Here is a 22,313-nt window from a genome sequence, read left to right on the forward strand (position 1 = left end):
TAAATTTTTGTGTTTCTTTGCTCCTCCTTGCATGCACAGACTCGTGTGTATCTCTCTGCATATAGATTTGCAGGCAGTTGCAAACGTGCGCACGCACACACACACACACACACACACAAACGCACTCTCTCTCTTTTTTTTTCTTCTTAGCCCATGTACACAGACATAACATGTATGCGTACAGACTCCACCACCAGAACCAACCAATCATCCAACCACCCACCCAACCAACCAACACACAAAAACAAACACAAATGCATATAGGCCTATACACAAACTCTCTCTCTCTCTCTCTCTCTCTCTCTCTCTCTCTCTCTCTCTCTCTCTCTCTCTCTCTCACTCTCTCTCACACACACACACACACACACACACACACACACACACACACACACACACACACACACACACACACACACACACACACACAGGCACTCTCTTTCACACACGCGCACAAACACACACACACACACCCTGCAGTTCACAACGTGAGTATTGTGGAAAGATGTTTTCCGAGGGAGCCCTCAAAGGAGCAGCTCTCGGAGGAGGCCTGCATGAACACAAGGCTTCTAAGAGCCTGCACCATCGCGCTCAAAGTCAAACAACAACAACATGCACACCATGCATGGAAAGCTGACAGTTAAGTGCAAATCTCAGTACAAAGCAGTAAAAAAAACTGTACATTGCAACTACAGTGCTATATCGCATATTGTTGAGCTTGAGTGAGTTTTGCTGAGAACAATATTTTTATATGTACTGCATTAAGTGTGCAGGTGTTGAGGAGCATTTATTTTTATATTGTGGAGATAGATTTATTGTCTATTCATTTAGTTTCCATTTACAACAGAGGTTCAAAATGTAAGAATAAAATTATACTGGTTCTAAAATCCAATTTTTACTGTAGGCCAAGGGCAAATTGAGCTCTTATTAAAGCAATTAACACAACCTCACATCCACGCATGTTAATGCATTTGATTTCCTGCTGGGATGCCTTGATCTTAGATAAAGACCGGGTGCACGAGATTTGCCAAGAGTAAAAGGCAAAGAGACGGCAAAATAAGCTACATTGTGACAACAGTGCGTGAAATTGTATGATTTTTCAGACCTACTCCACGTCTATACAAGTTCAACAATGCCATTACTGCAGCAGTCAAGATCAATGCACAAAAATACAATTGTCATAGATTTCAGACTACCAGAATTTCTCATCTGCGCCGAGGGGGGAAAGCATATTCTCGCCTTATAGTAGGCTATTAAACGTTTGACACCATGCAGCCAGATGAGCTGAACTTACCTCCCGCAGCGGAGCAGTCCAGTTCCCGCTACATCTTCTGCAGGTGTCCGTTATCCTGCCTCACGAGACCCGCAGCCTGCTCCTCTCGTCTAGAAAGTTTTTTTTATTCAACCAAAACACCGCTTGAGCGTCGTAAACAAATCAAGCGTGAGTCTGTGCGCAAAACACGCGAAGGGATTCCCCTTCAACACTAGCCTGTATACCTGTCCATTCTATTAAATATTCTACTGTTTTGGGTAGCTACCGTTAATGTCCGTGGTCGTAACCAGTTACGGGATGTTGCAACGAATCCTGTTGGGGGAGGAAGATAGCGGCAAAATAAAGCCTGGTCCCTGACAGATTGACGCTCTGTCACACGCACTGCGGTTCAGGACCAGTGGTGGGTGCCCACCAGAGATACCGAAGGAGCTCTTCCCTCCTGTCCAATATAGTCCGGGAGCCGTGGGGTTGAACCCAGATTTCTTTGATAAAGTTCTTTTTTTTGCTTTATCTGATAGATTTTAGGCAAGTCTTCAAGATTTCAGACGATGCCCGGTGATATCACTTGAGCATTTTCAGATTTTGAGCCTTTATTGTCCCATAAATGCAAATTATGACAAAAAACTAAAGACACCTAATATTACTGTGAATAATGTTACAAAATGTACCAAATTGCTTATATTACCTGAAAAACATTCACATTGGACTGCCTTAACTCTGCCCTTATTGAAACAAACCCAATATGGGGTAATAATTAACCCTTTCATAACAGCAATCCCACAAATAAGACGAGACACAATAGGGTATTTTTTTTTAACTTGCAGATATCAATATGAAACTTTATCAGATGATTACTCGTATGAATTGGAGAAAAAAATGTATTACAAGTTTTCTATATTTTATGTTTAAATATGCTAATTAGGCTATTATCTAATTAAATATGCACTAATTTGCATTATATTTTGATGCAATGAATCTGACCACCTGAAAATGCCAGCTTCAAAATTCCTTTTTTAGTTTGTTAATATCCTACATACAAGAATATTTACTGTGGTTAATTGTGGCTATCTCCTTTTGTTATCCAGGTACAGAGAAAATACAGCTAATAACCTTAGAAAAATGTGATTTCGGCCTATTTTTATGCATTTAGTTATATAAATCAGGTCATGAATGACAAATCAACAAATGCCTCAGTAAAAACATTCACAACATTGCTTAGAATAAGACTGTAAAGTATGGAACGGATTGTGCATTATGAGATCCTGCATAACATCACATCATGACAACATCGCCGGTAGGTAGCCTACCACAAATAGCCAACATAAAAGAAAAAAAAAGAACAACAGAGTATGGGGGTAACTGGTGAGCAGTCGTTGGCTGTTCCAAAAGATGAGTAAAGAAATGACATACATCCAGTGTATCCAGACTGGTATTGAATGATCACTTAAATCCATAAAGCCATCCAATAAGATCTGTACATGCATTTAAATTGACACAGAAAGACCTATATACACTGCAACATACAGTACCGCACGCTCAGAGAGAGAGAGAGAGAGAGAGAGAGAGAGAGGTCTAAACATAGGAAAACAGCTATACATTATATATACGGTTGAGTCAAAAAATTAAGTCAATCCAGTATATACTCACTGGTATTAAATGATCACTTAAAAGTCCATGAAGCCATCAAATAAGACATGTACATGCATTTAAATTTGCACAGAAAGACCTGTCTACACCTATACAACATACAGAGTCCTTAACACCTAAAAAACCTATAGCCTACATTATACCACACACACACACACACACACACACACACACACACACACACAACACACTCACACACACACATCACACACACACACACACACACACACACACACAGTAAAGCTCACACAACATTGGTTCGGCAGCATCCCAGCCGAAAACATGCACAGAAAATGGTGCAAGGCACACTGTTTACAGCATAGCTATATTTCTTAGAATTGCAGGGGCTTTTACTCTTGCAACCACATCTGATCATCTGTAAAATGTAGTCTGGTGCCACTTTGACCTTTTCTGGAACACTTATTGGTATCAGTGCTTTGTTGCATGGGTCTTTCTTCCATCCAAATGCTTCAGGAGATAGTTCAGGTGGAGTGTGAACCAATGTCCTCCACAATATTGCTTGAAAATGAGCCCTTATCACATTCTCAAGAAATGCCTCTGTTGTTGGTGGAAGAGCAGCCAGGTTAGGTGAAGATAAATGACCTTTCCCATTCTTTTTTCCCCATACCACCAACCTTGTATGTGACATGCTGATACTGTCTGGAATGCCATAACATGCCGACACAAAGTTAGTGGCCTCACTGGAAAGTTGTTGGAATGGCACCAGCACATAACCAATTGATGTCAAGTGATATCCATCTTTTAGGGTCTTGATAACAGAGCCTTTACCAATACCAAAATAGGATGCCACAGTGTCACACCACCTTGATATGGCATGCGGCTGGTAAAAGGTCAATTACAATGTCATTTTGTGGATTTACATTTTTAATTTTATCTCTTTCCATGTTAATACGACCACCACTGAAATTATGTACTTTATAGGCAAACAAATAATCAGCCAAAAATTATGTACTAATTACTTACAATTTTTATTTTGTGTTACAACAGCACAGGAAGAGTAAATAGCAATGTATGAAATGGTGAAATTCTGTGTTGAATTAGTACCGGTAATCCTTTCTGGGTATGTCTAAGCTGACACCACCAATATTCGCCTAAATGTTACATATTTCTGCTTGACAAACAGTTAGTTATGTAATTGTCTAAAATTTATTTGGTACAAGGACACTTTCTCCACTTTGATGTGGCAGGCCTACCACCCAGAATGCTCTATGGTTAATCATAGTGCAGTTATGAAGCTGTCAAAAGCTTGTGGGCTATGGCTGCAGCGAAATCAACATGAAAGGGTTAATATCTGAAATTGGCACATCACCCACTCTTATCCTGATGGGTAAGTGTTGGACAACTACAAACAGCAAAACCAAACAACCCACTATGAGATATAAAGCCACGTTTGGCGAAATGTTGGCCTTTGTGTCTCCGACTTGGAAAATCAGGCTTTTTGGGTGAATGCCCCGCCCCCAAACATGCATGACCCCACCCCTACTGATGTCCATACCTCACCACCTGTTCTTATACACATCCCACCATGTAAACAAACACAAAATAAGTATGGTATAGGGTATTTGGTCAGCATAACATGAATTGGGAGCCAAAGACTGTTGTAATCTATGGCTGCAGCACATCAAGCATAAAAGGCTCAATATCTGAAAATGCTCAAGGGATATCACCGGGCATCGTCTGGAATCTTAATAGGTACACCTTCGGCAACCACAAACTGCAAAGAAAAAAACTTTATCAGACGAAACTGGGTTCGGCTGATATTTGGCTTTTGGCTGCCGGACTAATACGGCGATGTCTGCAGGCTGCCGAGAGGGGAGGAGGGAGGGGAGAGGAGAGGAGGACGGCGGGGGTGTGGGGTGCGAACAGGCTCTGAGCCGGGAGTGCGGGATGGAGTATGGAGGGAGGGAAGTGGAGGAGGTGCCACACATTCATTGCAAGGTCATCGGAGACTCCTCAAGGGTGAACGTGCCAGAGGCGCCCCCATCGCAGAATTAAGCCTGAATTTACAATTGGTTCGAACGGAAACGGACACAAACGCACAAACAATAGATCATCTGCTGCATGAGAGACGAATAAATAAGCCTGCCATGCCTCAAATGCTGACACACAGAAGGGAATGGGAAGTTTTAAGACATTCTTCCCTCCACCTGCCATCATTTTGTTATCAATAACACCAGAACACTGTGGGTAGGCCTATATTCGGTCACCAAACAACAACAAGACAATTATAGTTAATAAGATGCCATTACATTTTATGGAGGAATGTTTTTCTTCCAATGCAGATAATTTTATGGCTATAACCTTTACCTCCCTGAGTCAAACGCAAACCTATCATGACAGAAATAATTTCCTAATTGCTTTCAAAAGGCTGGTGCATGACCTTGAACTTCAATGCATTACAGATGTTACCAGGGGGGGAACAGCGTTGCTCTTGATCATGTGGAAGAGTGGTGCATGGTGGGATTCCTTCGTGTGACACCTGCTTTGTAGGAAATGTGATTTCAATAGGGTGGCGCAAGATCTCTTTGTCGGACTGCATCAAAAAGCGAGTTGAAAGACCGTCAGACCAGTTTCTGTCACCCCCACCACACACACACACACACACACACACACACACACACACACACACACACACACACACACACACACACACACACACACACACACACACACACACACCCTGTACATACAATTTAACTGGGCCCCCTTTTTTCTCCTGGGCCTGGGACAGCTCACCCCTTTGTCCACCCCCTGTCGGCTTCCCTGGAAGTGGCAACATAATGCACTAAAATCACATGCTTCTGGCAGATTGAGTGTGGGTGTCACTTCTAACGTCATGCTGGCTACACGTGGCTATGCAACGATGGTGCACGATGACTCGAGGAGATGACAAAGTGTAGGAAGTCAGACCAGGAAAAGGATACGAGGGAGCTCAGCAGGTCATACAAACTGGCCTCGGCTCTTCCTGCTAGATGGCCTGTCAGTTGAAGGTGAAGATTGTGCACATCCCAGGATAAGGTACAGGACAAGCTGACTGTAGTTTCGAAGTGAGAGGTCCACACACTTAAAATCTGTTTGGTTTTCTTTTATTATTTTATGGCTGGATTATACGTTTAGACTTCACAGTCTTCATCAGATTCTCTACAAACACAGTCTGAGTGGTGATTAGAACATGCCTGGCACCCAGTCCAAACTTCAGCCATTCACCATTATCACAATTCACATCAAAGTAGCCATCATTCATTTTACCATCACTGAGGTGATGAAGTTAGTGGTGTTTGATTAATAGCCTCTGCCCAGATGGGCCCGCCGGCCAACTTCATCATAACAGCAGTGCTATGAGCAGAGCTACGTTATAACCTTACTGTCACCAAAATTGTAATGGCTATTTCTTAATCTGTTGTTATGATGTAGTTGAGTATTTTCAGCACATAGTGAATAGGCCCGCCCATCTGCAGTAAAATGGGCAGATTAAAACTTGGTCATAACCATTTTGGTGACAGTAAGGTTGTAACATACTGTGTACTATAATACATGTATATAGGATATTGTATATGCTGCTTTTGCCAGTACTTTATTTTAATCAACCGTCTATTGCTTGTTTTTAGACTTTAGTCTTTGTGTACTGTTGTAATTGTCTGTACGTCCAAGTGTTTGTTCTATGGCTTCTAAACACAAGACAAATTCAGTTCAGCAAAATAAAGGTTTCAATCTGCGCAAAGGAGTTTGTGGGGATTGAAGGCCCATACCAGTTTGAATCTCATACCAGTAAAAAGGATGTATACACGTAGGTGGCCCAGCTGTGGCCTAACGGTAGGACACTGGGTTACTACGCCTTCTATTTCGGCCTGGGTCATTTGCTGATCCTGCCCCATCTCTCTCTTCCACTCGCTTCCTGTCACCATCTCCAATCATCCTATCAAATAAAGGCAAAAAAGCATTTTTTTAAATGATGTATAGGTGAAAATACAAAAAGCGATGTCTTTGGTAGTTGTGAATGGCTCAGATTGATTAAGTGTTGGTCTTACTAAAAGCTAAAAACTGAATTAAATCAGCCCTAAAATTAAAGTTCATTCACATGAAAGGCACTGATTAAATTTAATAAAATGAAAAATCACAGAACAAGGTATTTGTATTGTCAGGTGGTCCTCAGGTTCTTTTTTAAAAACAATTTACACCAAAGTTGTATACTATGGCAACTGCCAGGGGCGGAGCTATGGGGAGGGCGAGCAGGGCATTTGCCCCTGGGCCAAGGGCCCTCCCGTATTGATAGTGGGGGCCCTATTATGACCTTGGCTAGGTTATTGGCTAGGTTCTGCACAAAACAAAAAAGGTGTTGGTTATTATGTTTGAAAAAAACCCACTATTCATCTATGGCGTCTGGCACCTGCTGTAATAGGGGCCCTATCAGTGTTATGCCCTGGGGCCCGGTGTGCAATTGTTCCGCCACTGGCAACTGCTTATTGATTCTGTCATGTCTCTGGGTGCAAAATATTCCACTGGGATGAATTGTGTTGATGAATCGTGTGCTTGAACTATAGTCACCCTTAAATCAATGAGCAATTAGGCAAAAGCTTGTTAAGATGTCTTTCATGCTACAGTGGTAAACGTGAACTCGACTCACCTGTGTACGCACGCACACACACATACACATACACACACACACTCACATACACACACAGACACACACACGCAGTGGATTATCAAGGCTTCGTTTCACCTGCATTTGTTGTAAGCAATCACCCATTGTGGACGGCTGAAAGGAGTGAGTACCAGTAATCCTTTTGAATGACAGGAGATCGGCGTGCGTATCTATATTTTAACACAGAATTGCGTCACTACTGCCAGCAACCTTATTAACCCCTAACCTAATTGTCTGACTGCTCTCGCCTGTTAAATTCCCTTGGGGTTAGGCTGGACTGCAGCAATATTTTGCCAGTTCTGAACAAATTAGGGGGTACTGGAAGTGGAAATAGGGCTGGTTTGAAGGAGAATTTCGTCCAATTTCAACATGCAGCCGTAGTAGAGATGGGATTTATGGCTCTTTTTCGGGATCCGGATCTTAGTGGCTCGTTCCTTTCAAAGAGCCGTTCAAAAAACTGGATCTTTTGGCTCTTTTTTAAATGATTTATTCAGTGTTAAGAATGTAATATTTTGACTCCTCCTCAATGTAATTTTGTCCAAACAACAACTGATTATTCTCCTGCTTCTAAAGACCGTTTTTGCCTCTATTTGGGGCAAACAATTGTGTTTTTTCCCAAATTTTATTACTCTGGTCGAGGTCACGTGCTTAAAATGAATGAGAAATGAACGAAATAACGGTCGAGTGGCTCCCCCAGCTGTGACCCGGTTCCCATCGTTCACTTCAGGGAGCCGTTCAAAAGAACCGGCTCGTTCATGAACGACACACCTCTACAAGCCGTAGTCTTGCTCAAGCTGCCCTTGACGTCAGGGCACTATATCAGTCCCAAAAGCATGTCTATTTTTGAATAGTTGGCCCCAGGGCTCTAAATTAACTTTTTCATTACCAGCCAAAATGACTAGTGAATGTTAATCTCACTAGCCAAATACACACTCTCTAATGTGTCAAAGTGGCTTGTAAGTTGATCTTTTCTACCAGCCAAACTGAAATTTCACCTCAGCGTTGACGTCAACTTGTATGCGGCGTTTGGACTTCCGGTTCTATGGCGATTTTTTTACATTGCAACACGCCATAGAGATTCAGGTTTGGCAAAAATACAAGTTGCACGCCAACAACGAACATTAGCGTGTCCCCGCATCCCTTTCTCATTAGTGGAACGGATCGTATCATCATGTTGGTGTATTCACATGTTAAATCATGACGATTATAATTCAATATTGCTAACCCCTTTCTGATCATTAAAACTTCCGAACTACATACTTTCCTTTGGTTGCCATGGGTACAACCCTCCGCACGTACATGACGTTAGATACAGGCGCCGCTTCTGTAGTCGCCAAAAGTTTCCGGGTTTAGCATATGGACGCAACATCGTATTTATGTCGAAGTTTGACACAAAATGATCAACCATGTCATACCTACAGCCTATTTTTAACACCCTCGACAGTTTGCGGGGGTTCGCTAAGCGCGTGCTTGCACTCAGAGCTTATTTGAAACTGGCCCCTATTCATTCCCAATGGAGGCCGGAAGCCGATACGAACCAGGAAGTCCTTAAATGCTAACATGAAAGACTACAATCTACTACATGCTTCCGCGTTACTGAAGAACTCTATTTAGAGCCCTGGTTGGCCCACTCCGTTGGCCCAAGAGGTCTTTGAGTGTAGTTAACCTGGTCGCTTAACCCATACGGCAGAACTAACACCAGCTTTGTAGATGTCTTATTAACATACTGCAAAAAAACGTGTATCTCACCAAAAGCAACATCACAAACACCTTACCACAATGGTTAAATCGGTATTTGTACAAGTTGCTGCATATTACAATTGACCAATACTGTCATTGAAGCAGGAGAGTTGTTTGTCTTTGGGCTCAATAAAAGAATGCGATCTAGTCCCCTCACAGTCTTAGAACTCGGCTTTGTCATTTCAATCCTTAGAATTATTTTTTGTTCACTAGATAGATTTGGGCATTCACCCATGCTTGGTGTATTTGCTTGTGAATGTGATATTCGTCAGTCATCTAAGAGTAAACGGATCAAGAGTACAGGTCAACATTTCCCCTCCAGGAGTTTCCTCCACTCTATCCTTGCGGTGCAAGGCTTGACATCATGACATCTCAATATGATAGCTCTTTATTTAATATCTTGCAAAAGCATAACTGAAGTCACAGTCTCATTTGCAATCTGGATTTTGAACGGGGAGAAAGCTCCCCAAAAACGGTCTGTGGTCCTTCACCGCGGGGAAACCATATTGACCTTTCTCACAGTGGCGTCAAACAAGTTCCGTTTTGTATTGAAGCGAAGCTGGCCGATGGTGTTTCCATAGCACAGTGATGTGTGTTTTATGTCCATGCCACCAGAAGCAACTTAACACCTGCATCTAGTGCATTGAATCGAAGGTGTGTTGACATTGCGACTCACGAGAAAATGCCCACATTTTTAACCCACGAAAGGAAAAGCCAGGAGGAAAGGCAAGGCTGAACGAAACTACCAGAGGAGTGTTTTCAATACTGTATATATATATATATTTCTTAGGGCTTTTGTGCCTTCATTTTGTGAAAAGACAGTGAAGGAGAGACAGGAAATGAGTGGGTAGAGAGAGACGTGGAAGGACTGGCCAATGACCCTAGCCGGAATCACACCCTGGTCAGCAGTGTAGTAACTCAGTGCCCTACCATTAGGCCACGGTAGGACCCCAGAAGAGTGGTATTGACTTTGAATCCAAAACTCACACAATCAACCCCACATTCTTTCACTGTCCATTTTCTCACACCTACCTACACAAAATGCATGCTCAAGGAGCTGATTTCGTTTTTTAACATGCTTGCCCCGACGTAAAGGCTCTCAGTATTGTCATAGCAATGTTGTTTTACCGTTCTCCTGTTCTTTCAACCGTTCTCTGGGTATGGCAGTGCAAATTTTACCTCCATGCTAGCAGTTAACATTGAGTCCTATGAGACCAGCTCGTGGCTAACTGGTCTATAGGACTCAATGTTAACTGTTAGCTTGAAGGTAAAATTTGCACTGCCACAAGTAGAAAACGGTTGAAGGTACAGAAGAACGGTAAAACCCTATTATTTAACTCACGGTGAGCTGTAAAATAAGCTTATTTCCAAAAATGGGACAATATCACTTTAAGTAACAGATTAAGACATATACATTACAATTTTGGTGACAGTAAAGTTATTGCATAAGTGCTGCGCTAAGGGGTTAAGGAAGGGATATCTGTCACAACCCTGTATTCAGACAATGTCTAATGGCCAATCCCACTATGTCCAGCTCATTGTTTCCCAACATCCAGCTCTGCCAAGCTACATCTTGCGCCACTCTCCCTCTTCTTAAGTGACATTTAGCTCAAAGGTCGGCCGTTCAGTTCAGGACAGACAGCGTGAAGCAGTTGTTAGCATTTGTGGACTTTATTTTCTTGATATTTATGACCTGCTAGTGAACAAGTCCTCCGGTGTTCCTGGTCCCTGAATTGCCTGTGCATATTTATGTGGATTTGAATTGCATTAAACATGCACACAAGTGAGCAGACATGACCCAAGAAGTCTGTAACGTGATGAACGAACAGCGAAAAACGAACAACGTGAGAGAAAAGAGAGATGAGAAAGTAAAGTCAGAAAAGAGTGTATGACTGGAAGACTTCCATCATCCTAATTCTGTCCATTCTTCACCATATCTGGTAGAATGCCCTCCAAACACCCCAGTCTCACCCGACTGTGTTGCCTCAAAAGTAGAGAAACAGAGAAAGAGAGAGAGAGAGAGAGAGAGAGAGAGAGAGAGAGAGAGAGAGAGAGAGAGAGAGAGAGAGAGAGAAAAGATCGCGAGCCACGGCACTGTCAGCCCCGTAAAGCTGAGGGCCAATTACTGCAGGAGGCAGAGACCAGAAACCAGAGCACACGTTGCCAATTACTCTGCAAAGACAGACAAGAGGACATCTTCTCTCCAGAGCCCAGGTGAATCCCACTTACCTGCCAGGGATAACACCCCACCCCACACCAAGACACACCGCCCAGCCAGCCACCACAAAGGAGGAGACCAGACTGCAAAAATTACCCAAAAGCCCCACTTTCCGTTTCTTTCCCTTCTCTGTTCCACAACATAGGCACCAGAATGAGTCACACTTTAATACATACTTTTTAACATATTTTTATTAGAATAACAGAGTGGAAAAAAATAAAGTGCAGTCAAGGTTAGTACTACTGTATATAGTACCCTGAGTAAAATAAATACTATATAGAGCATTCTTTCGCCGCAAAAATCGTTCACACATATTGATGCAGTCATTGTACAAAGTTCTTATAAATACCTTGTGAATATGCGAGACAAAACATACGATACACTCTATGTAACAGCCAACAATCAATACATAATAATACATTGATCCATGGACAAGAATCAATTACAATGCAGCAGCTGTCAAAATAATTGTGTAAGGACATGGCATGACATCACATGACTTATTGCACGGTGTCCAAAATACACGTTGCGGACGAAGGGAGTGCTGAGATGATGTTGAGGTGCATTGCAGTGATCTGTCGTCACAGTCCCCACCCACCGCCCTGAGCACTTCACCCACTCCCCACTCCCCCCCCCACCCAGTTCAAGATGTCACCCCCTCAACCCTCCTCGTTCTCTTTAAGCCCTTTCTCAAGTGTTCTCTCAGTGGGAGAGTACTCAGCCCAGTCTCAAGCATCGCTCTTCCCCCAGAGGTAACGCGACACGAGGCCGGCCTCGGCTGCCTTCAGGTGGCCCTTGGCCCAGTGCTGGCACAGCTCCGGCTCCGGCTCCGGCTCCAGCTCCTCCTCGTCCTCCAGCAGGGCCTCCATGTAGCAGGAGGTGCCCAGCAGGAGGTGGCCTGTGGTCTGCATCGTAAACAAGGCCCATCTCAAGGCCTCCCTGTCAAGGAGAGAGAGAGAGAAAGAGAGAGAGAGAGAGAGAGAGAGAGAGAGAGAGAGAGAGAGAGAGAGAGAGAGAGAGAGAAAGAGAGAGAGAGAGAGAGAGAGAGAGAGAGAAAAAGAGAGAGCAAGAGCGAGAGCGAGAGAGAAAAGAGGGAAAGGGGAGGGGGAAAAAAAAGAGAGAGGGTGAGATAAAAGCGGAGGACAAAACACAAAACAACAAGGACGAAAACAGAGCGGGACGGCAAGCAGCTTGGGGTTTAATAATAGTCCCTGACTGTCCTTGTTTCCATTGAGGCATCAGTCCCCTTGTTTTTGCCATCGCCCTCATTTTTTTCCAATATTTTTCCTTCCTTGTTTCTTTCTCCCTCTCTTTGTCTTTGCCTGTTAACGTCTTACCAGTGGGATTTTTTTGCAAACCAAAGCCGTAAACACTGTCAGAGTAGGATTTCTGTTGATTCTGCAGAATCTTAATCCTTTCACGTCACCTCTCAGCTCCTGCCTAAAATTGTGAAGCGTTTCAGCACCAGTGACACACGGCTCCAAATTTTAATCCCAAACAGAAAAAATACGCCATCACCACTCATCTGCTTCCCTTAAGGGGTGTACATCACAGCCTCCATGACGATACGATTCAATATCGATATCTTATTATTCAATGCGATGCCATTCGATTATTTTCGATACTTAAGAATGCCTCACCATACGATACAATACGATTCGATTAGACTTTTTCCAATTACTTTTCCACTTGTATTATGTTATGGAGCTAGGGCATTGGGCAGGGGCCAGCGATTCGATACTTAAGAATGCCCCAATGCGATTTGATTCAATCGTCAGATTATATTGCGATATATCGATACATTTCGATTCTTATTTTACACCCCTATTCCCTCTGGCTTCAAATCTCAACTGGAGTTCTAAAACTGTCTCTCTGCCTTCTCGCACTGTGCCTTGTGTAAGCTCATAACGGTGAATCAAATCTGCTGTGAGCCCGTTTCTACACGACTAGGCTGGTGAAGGTTTTTGCAGCCCAAATGTTGAACTCTTGCCCTGATTATGGCACCCTCAATAGCCAGAAACACAGCACAACAGAAGCTCACGTGTCAATATCAAAACAACATTACATTACATTTAGCTGCAGCCTTTATTCAATCCAACTAAGTAATTGCCGGGTATTAGTTACGAAAAGTGCACGCACACGTGTATCCTACAGCAAGCATGTACCCGGCCTAAGTGTTTTTACTGTTCCCTGGGCTTACTGTAAGTTCCTAGGTTGTTGGTTGGATCACAGTATGAATGGGCTAACAATCACACACACACACACACACACACACCCCTAACAAATACGGCATTACTCACTTCAATATCCTCTTAGCCTCGTAGCAGCGAATGTTGTAAGACACGGAGTAAATGCCGTACAGAGTGGCGCTCACGTTCAGGCAGCCAATGAACTGCTTTGGGTGGTTCTTGTAGAGGTCAAAGGTGAACTTGGCTACATCTTTCCTGCTGCTGCTAGTTGTGCCACGGCGCACGGGCAGTGTCTGGATTTGATTGGCAGGCTGGACAGAGAGAGAGAGAGAGAGAACGAGAGAGAGAGAGAGCGAGAGAGAGCGAGAGAGAGAGAGAGAGAGAGAGATGAGTGCACAGGGGTCATTCAATATGAAGGCATCAACACACATGGATAACGAATACAAATGCTTGTTTTCCACTGGGCAAAACAATACGCGGAAGAAAACTCTGTGTCGATTACAACAGTGTCAGCAACAGTGAATAAAAAACGAAGAGGAAAAACAACCTGCCGACTTAATATTCTGTTTGAGTACAGGAAAACTTCTACTGCCCACGGCTGTAGAAAACTGCCAAAACAGGGAAAAAAACCTGACAGTCAGGGGAAGGATAGGTGGCTAACTTTTGTGTCAACTGTCAAAACGTGATGAATGGATGCTGTTCTGGCCCCCTCCCTGCCCCCCCCTCCATCGCAACCATCTCTGTCACCTCCCGCCGCCCATGGTTCAGTCATCCGAAAATTAATTTAGCGTGCCCGGGAATATAGATTAACGCTTTTTAAATTATCTGAGATGACGGACAACAGAGGTGGCAGGCAGAAATGGCATATGCTAATGGAAGACGGCGCCCAGCGTGGGGGGGGGCACACAAGTAAACATGATGAGGGCTAATGGCATTCAGGATGCCAACCAATCATTACTGACGCAATTAAGTGACTATGGAAATGACTCACGGTGGACAAACACGAGCATTCAGATTGCGGAGATGCCACGTAAATACTTTATATGCAACTTCCTTTTTTTTCTTTGGCAGAGGTATTGAGAGAGGGATATAAAAAGACAAGCAGGAGGGGGATTAACTGAAAAGGTTGAGTTACTTTATTGTCTGCGGGTTGCAATTGTCTGCATCGCTTCTTTTTCTAATATCGGAAAAGAGTAGCCGCAGGTATTAACGCATTCAGCACGCATAGCCCTGGCTTTAGCAATCCGTCAGCTCCCCCTATTCTTTTATTTCCTGGCGCCTGGCTGTGGACCTCTCAAAACCTTTTACAAATCTACCTGGAGGGGAGAAAAACAAAACATTACACTACACTACATCACCACAACACCTCCACAACCTCCGGACCTCATCACCTCCATAACAAATGAGGATGAATGAGCACTGACCACGACTGTGGGAGTGAATGTCTGTCCCTTCTCCAGGACCATCAGGGTTGCGTTGTCCGGCAGTGTATGGAAGTAATCCTCCGTGTCCACTCCTGTGCCGTCCTCCTCCAGCACCAAGGCGCTCACGCAGGAGATGTGCAGGGCATCCATCACCTGGAAAGAGGACGATAAGACAGTCAGTCAGGGAAGCCGACAAGGGGTGGGCAAAGGGGTCGGTTGTCCCGGGCCCAGTAGGGAGGGGGAGATTCAAAATCGGATCCGCATGCATTACATTGTATGTATTGAGTGGGTGTGGTCTCACAGCTGAGTACACTACAAATGTTGCCGTGTCAATTCAACACCTGAGAGTCCATTCAACATCTACCGTTGGTGTGCACAGTAGATAGGGACGAGGGGGCAAAGGGGACAGTTGTGCCGGCCCCAGGGAGAGAGGGCCCAGAATTGGGTCCTCATTACATTGCATGAATTGGCAGGGGGGCCATTTCAGATGGCTTTGTCCTTGGCCCCGGCCAAAGCTGTTTGCAGCCTTGAAGACAGTAGATTGATTTGAACAAAAAATCTATACCCGGAAGACCACAGGCCTCATCGATCCAAAGTATTCTCAAAAAAAAATCTAAACACATACTGTTTATAATGTCTAGAGTAAAAAACAGGTCCATGATAGACACACGCATTCAATAATCCGATGTATTGCCTACAAAATCAATAAAGAAAGAACGAGCAAGAGTGGGGGAGAGAGAGAGAGAGAGAGAGAGAGAGAAAGCAAGCAAGAGAAAGAGAGAGGGAGAGAGCACTCAAATCTTGAAATCAAAAATGCTTACGAGTGGTTTTGGAAGCGATTTCGATTTTGAAACTGAAGTAGCATTATGAAAATGATTGTTCGGAACGCGCAATACTCTGATTGCATAAAATATGGTTGGGGAGAGAGAGAGACATTGGGCACAGGGACCAGCCTGTCAACAAACCAATCATTCAATCTCTCTCTCTCTCTCTCTCTCTCTCTCTCTCTCTCTCTCTCTCTCTCTCTCTCTCTCTCTCTCTCTCTCTCTCTCTCTCTCTCTCTCTCTCTCTCTCTCTCGTTCCACTTCCTCTGAAACCACTCTGACTCACCCATCTCATTCCTTCTCAGCCCATTCTTTTATCTGTTACTGACTCATGTCTGTATGTGCGTATGACTTTGGGGGCGTTTTTTTTTGTTTTTTTTAAGAGGGGGTGGGGGTTGGTGGAGAGTGGGGCAAAGGGAACTGTCAGTGACATCAAATACAGCCTATTCATGCTGTCTTTCCTTTCAAAAAAATACCCTTGCTCTGCATTCCCCCTGCTAGCATGCCAGCCCCAATGCCTCCCTGTTCCGTCTCTCTTCTTTTGTCTTTCGGACGGTCATCCTCTCTTGTCTTTCTGTCCCATCTGTCTGTCTCCTTTCCTGTCTCTCTCTCTCTGGCTGTCTCTTCATCTGTATCCCCCTCTCTATCTGTCTGTCTGTTTATGACTCTCCCCCTGTCTCTCTATGTCTATGTGTGTTTATGTCTCCCTTCAGCTCTCATCTTAGTTTCTCCCATCACCTTGTCCATCAGGTCAGCTAGGCTGTCTTCCATGATGCCCTTCTTGAGGGAACGGTTGGTGTTGGCCGGTCTCTCTCTCTCTCTCTCTCTCTCTCTCTCTCTCTCTCTCTCTCTCTCTCTCTAGCTCCCTCTCTCTCTCTCTCTCTCTCTCTCTCTCTCTAGCTCCCTCTCTCTCTCTCTCTCTCTCTCTCTCTCTCTCTCTCTCTCTCTCACTCTCTCTCTCTCTCTGCCTGCTTGTCTCTCTGTCTGTGTGTCTCTCTCCCTCTGTGCGTCCGTGTCTGTCTCTCCCATTCTAGGTCGCCCATCACCTTGTCCATCAGGTCAGCCAGGCTGTCTGCCATGATGCCCTTCTTGACGGAGCGGTCGGCGTTGGCGACTCTGAAGGGGCGTTGGCGCGGGGTGCGGCCTGGCAGCAGCTGCTGGGTCACGGAGGCACTGGCTGCCACGCCGGCCGTCACACATCTGGTGGAGGCAAACAAACACAAACAGAGCGTTGGCCTTACAGTAGGAGAGACAAATGAACAGACAGAAGTCACACAGATAAACACACAAAGCTCACACACACACACACACACACACACACACACACACACACACACACACACACACACACACACACACACACACACACACACACACACACCTGCGTTATTGTAGGAGACAGGCATACAGAGAGATAAGAGACAGACAAACTCATACACACACACACGCGCGCGCGCGCGCACACACACACACACACACACACACACACACACACACACACACACACACACACACACACACACACACACACACACACACACACACACACACACACACACACACACAAGCTTGTCACAAGCTTATAGTGACAGTCCTTGCTCGTGCGGATATCTCAATGTTAATCGGACACTCTGGGGAGGGTTGTACCCTTGTGTTAAATCCCTGTTTTAAAAAAAAACAAAAAAAACAGAGTTGGCGATATGGGTAATGCCATCGCTGGCAAAGCCTTGAGCTGCCGCTGAGTGAGATAACATGGTGTGCCAACTACGGCTATCACATATGGTCCTACCTGGATATGGAGGTGGGGGTCAGCAGACTCAGGGATTTCTTGGCAATGTCCATAGTGTCACTGGAAGGTCCTAAAGAGAGAGAGAGAGAGAGAGAGAGAGAGAGAGAGAGAGAGAGAGAGAGAGAGAGAGAGAGAGAGAGAGACAGACAGACAGACAGACAGACAGACAGACAGACAGACAGAGGAAGAGAGAATGGGAGTGACAGGATGAGATATGGCAAGAATCAGGCAGACACACGAAAACAAAAAAAGGGATGCGTCAAGAAGGAGGGATAGAGATGGACAGAGAAGGAGAAAGACAGAGAGAATGGAAAAGAGGATGGGTGAAAGGTAGGGAGAGGGAAAAAAATCGTCTTAGCCGGCGACTGTAGTGCATAGAAGGCCAGAACATATAAGGCTCCTGGAAGACCATTCTGATAACCCAGGCACAAAGAATACACCAAAATAGAATATCAAAATCAACAACCAACATTGGCACAGCACGCGGGCGTTTCATCTGGAAAGCATCAGAGGCACGATTTAAACGCCTCTGAATGGCGCATATTAAACCACAAACGCAGCACCCGGCTCCCCTTACAGCGATAAACCCTTCACGGACCAACAAGATTACAAAAATCAATTTTCACTCAATTCCCAACTCCATGTCTCCCCCCCTTCAACACATATCAGATCACTAAGCATATAAGGGGTGGCTGCGGCGTTCCCCATCCCCAATGAGCTTTCCAAAATACCTTTTTCTGCCTCTAAGGCATCAGTAAGGAGAGAGGAAAAAAAATCTTGTGGCTTTTCACCAAACAGCTGGTGAAGCGCACCATTCCTGTAACCTCAATATCTTGATCTAATCCTGACAAGCGATAAGAGGCCTCGTCTGCCTTGGCACCCCCGGCTATTTAATGTGAAATACCTGGGAGGTCAGATTCCTCTCTCTCTCTCTCTCTCTCTCTCTTGCGTGCTTGCTCTGTCGCTCTCTCGTTTTCGCTCTCTTGCTCTTCACCTCTCTCTCTCTCTCTCTCTCTGAGACAAATTGTTCCACTTCTGTGATGGGATCACTGTCAAAAGGAGAACGAAATAGTTTTTATATATCTGTACCAATGCCACCTCTTCAGCTCTGCCTCTCCCTCCCTCCCTTCTTCCCTCCCTCCCCTCTCCTCTCATTCCCTCCCTTTTTCCTGTTGCGTCAGTTGCTCTTCACCTTTGACCGACTAAGAGCACAGCGTGATCATGTAGTCACATTTATTGAGCAATTTGCGGCCCTTATTACAGTCTCCCCAGGCATACAGAACCGCGCTGCGCTGCGCAGCGCAGGGCAGCAGGGTGGCTCACAGCTTTGGCCGAGTCCGAGACAAAATAATCTGAAAGGCCCCCTCGCCCAATACATTCAATATAATGAGGACCCAATTCTTGGTCCCCTTTTCTCTATGGGCCTGGGACAACTGACTCCTTTTGTCCTCCCCGCTGGCCTGCCTGTTGTACAGTTACGCTATTGGATGGCCCCTTTCCACCTCCTCCTACTTCCTATGTTACTTTCTTGCGGGGGGGTGGGGGGGGGTCAGCCAAGAAACATGTGATCACGTAATACCCCAATGACAAAAGATGTAAAGCGAATATTAAAATATGGATTTATGCAACACTGTCAACACAGTGCACACTGTGCAACAGCGGCGGAATAGTACTGTAGTAGCAATAATAAATGGTCGTTTCAAGCAGCCCTCTAAAAATATAACCATCATCAATGGTATACTGTGGTATCCAACCATTTTCAAAGAATAGACCACACACCAGTGTGATTCAATATGATGTTGTTGGCAAGAGCAATTCTTTCTCTGAAGCATAAAAAGCATACTCATACCCAGGGAAAGCAACAGTGGGGCGCAAAGGGGTCAGTTTTCCTGGGCCCAGGGAGGGGAGGGGGGGGGGGCAGAATTGGATCCCCATTTGATGTCTACGTCCATACTGTCTATGTCCATGTATGAGTACTGTCTATGTCTATACTGTCTATGTCCTTACCTAGATTAGTCTATGTCTGCATGGGAGAGCAAGAAACGCAATTTCAAATTCTTTGTATGACCAGTGCATGTAAAGAAATTGACAATAAACTTGACTTGACTTGACTTGACTTGACTTGATTCTACTGTATGTATTGAGTTTGGGGGACCTTTCAGAAAACTTTGTCTCAGGGCCCAGCCAAAGCTGTCGGCGGCCCTGCTAGTACCTGTGCCAAGATTGAGCCGTTATCTCTGGTGCATTGATGTCATGGTGCTGGAGCCAGCAGTAACACATCAGCCAAGTCAATGTGGAGAGGGGGCGGATTCTTCATCAACAGCATCGCACAGCTCAGCTCCGCTTGCATTGCATAACACTTGCTACACCAACTGAAGCTATACACAGACCCGCAGGCTACACCTCCACACATTAAACACACGCAAGCAAGCACACGCTCGCACACATACATACACGCACGCACGGACGCTCTCTCTCTCTCACACACACACACACACACACACACTCACACACACACACACAAACACACGCTCTCTCACACACACGCTCTCTCTCTCACACACACACACACATGCACACACACACATGCACACACACACACACACACACACACACACACACACACACACACACACACACACACACACACACACACACACACGCAGGCGTAGCAGTCTATCTCAACTATGAAAATGCCACAAACACAGTGCCACGAGGAAGGGAAAATACAGATGGCAAATAAAGCAGTCTGCAGTACAGTGCCTTGACAAGCCACATCAATCCAAACTGAAGGGTGAGATATGAAATGATATGAAACCTTGGAGCATGGTCATTCACAAGAGCGGTGTGTACACAGGGCCCCTGCCACTGCCAGTGCCTGAGGGGTACCCGGCTGGCACCGAAATTGATCATCGCCCCTCCAAGGACAGATTACTGCAAGGGCCTACCGGGCCCAGGCCCAGGGGCCCAAGCGTCAAGGGGGGCCCTGAAGCCCAAGCCTCTATATTTCCAGAACAAAGAAAAAAGGGGTCAGAGGGCTTCGGCATTCAGTCAAGTTTTGGCGAAGGTGCTCTTTGGTTATCCTTTACTAAGGATCCATCCATGTCAATGAAAAATATCCAAGGCACTCTTCTTCTTGGTTAAAAAGCTTTTAATAAACAGCTAGTTCATAGTGGAACGTTTAAAAATTGCCAACATGTTTCAGCCGAAAATGGCCTTCTTCAGGGCTGTAAAAATATATATAATCTATATTTCCCTTCTCATGTTGCATAAAACTTGCACTTTTAGCAACTGAATTTTTGTTTAACCAAATCCCACCGCATGCTCGATTAAAAGGTGCCAAACAAAAACTGTGTAAAATTGAAAGAAAAATGTCTGCACACTTAAATCCCCTTTGTGTTCTTTTTAATGATAGGCCAAGCTTTCGGTCTACTGACCTTCCTCAACAACTGAGCCCTGAGGAAGGTCAGTAGGCCGAAAGCTTGGCCTATCATTAAGAAGAACACAAAGGGGATTTAAGTGTGCAGACATTTTTCTTTCAATTTTACACAGCAACTGAATTTTTAAAATGTGGGATTACCCACCGTCGGCTTTGCTACTAGTCAGCTCAAAAGCAATGCAAATGCTTTCTGAGCTCCGGAGAATTCGGGAACTACTACCACTTTGTCGGAAACGTTATTCATTCGTTATCTTCTTGGTCAGACCAGAATCTCGTTAAGAGATTTGAAAGTCAATGATAATCAGGCAGCAACACCATACCCCCAACAGCATAGACTTTCAAATCTGGCCTAAAACCCTGAATCGTTTTGTAGGCTGCACTAGCAGCACCCACTGAGGGGGGCCTGTCTTGTTGTCTGGCCTAGGGCCCAATGGACTCATAAACCGTCCCTGACACCCTCCTACCCAGTGCCATGCTCTGAAAACAGGCCTCCCTGGCTATAATGCATTGCACAGTCCATCCACCCCATGGTCCCAGCCACCTTCACCCCTCACCCCTCACCCCCTCCCTCTGGCCAGCAGAGCAGTACAGTATGTGTCCTGCCTTCCCAGAGGGACAGCAACAGGCTGTTTCACAAGACATCATTGTCAGCCAAAACATTTCACACAGAGAGACAACTATATGTGGTTCTCCAGCTTGTATCCTTTTCTCACTTTTTATGCAACCCCCCCTCTCTCTCTCCCTCTCTCTCTCTCTCTCTCTCTCTCTCTCTCTCTCTCTCTCTCTCTCTCTCACACACACACACACACACACACACACTCACACACACACAGAGAGAGAGAGAGAGAGAGAGAGAGAGAGAGAGAGAGAGAGAGAGAGAGAGAGAGAGAGAGAGAGAGAGAGAGAGAGAGAGATGTCAAGTCAAGTAATCGACAGATGGGATGGACAAACGTCACAGAGTAGGCCTATGGTTAGAATGACGACCTTCATGACAAGAAGAAAATTATTGGTATGCAAGAGAGTGTGACAAATGGCTGACTGCATTAGAACGTCTCACACTGTGAGCGCTGTCAAGCTGATGCACCATTCACCCAGCACACTCCATAACAT

General features: G+C 45.0%; 3 protein-coding genes across 4 annotated transcripts in view; all 3 read right to left on the bottom strand.

The window, feature by feature from the left end:
• LOC134463112 (G-protein coupled receptor 22-like) overlaps positions 1–1,357 on the bottom strand; it is a 24,044-nt gene extending 22,687 nt beyond the window's left edge. Inside the window, exon 1 of the mRNA XM_063216355.1 lies at positions 1,292–1,357. The gene's annotated coding sequence lies outside the window, so the exon portion shown is untranslated. The remainder of the gene's footprint in view (positions 1–1,291) is intronic.
• LOC134462123 (sodium- and chloride-dependent GABA transporter 2-like) overlaps positions 1–22,313 on the bottom strand; it is a 325,830-nt gene that overhangs the window by 36,075 nt on the left and 267,442 nt on the right. The window lies entirely within an intron of this gene.
• cidec (cell death inducing DFFA like effector c) lies at positions 11,712–18,800 on the bottom strand. 2 transcript variants are annotated; one of them, XM_063214987.1, is made up of 6 exons: positions 18,669–18,800; positions 17,765–17,834; positions 17,022–17,175; positions 15,152–15,304; positions 13,839–14,038; positions 11,712–12,477 (listed from the first exon to the last, which is right to left on the bottom strand). In XM_063214987.1, exons 2-6 carry the CDS (start codon positions 17,815–17,817, stop codon positions 12,267–12,269), a joined length of 771 nt encoding a protein of 256 aa, XP_063071057.1. In that variant the 5' UTR covers positions 17,818–17,834; positions 18,669–18,800; the 3' UTR covers positions 11,712–12,266. The 2 variants fall into 2 exon arrangements, with proteins under 2 accessions (XP_063071057.1, XP_063071058.1); XM_063214988.1 differs by having other exon boundaries at positions 18,759–18,784.

The sequence above is a fragment of the Engraulis encrasicolus genome, chromosome 14, assembly GCF_034702125.1.
Source record: "Engraulis encrasicolus isolate BLACKSEA-1 chromosome 14, IST_EnEncr_1.0, whole genome shotgun sequence".
In the NCBI taxonomy this organism is placed as follows: Eukaryota; Metazoa; Chordata; class Actinopteri; order Clupeiformes; family Engraulidae; genus Engraulis; species Engraulis encrasicolus.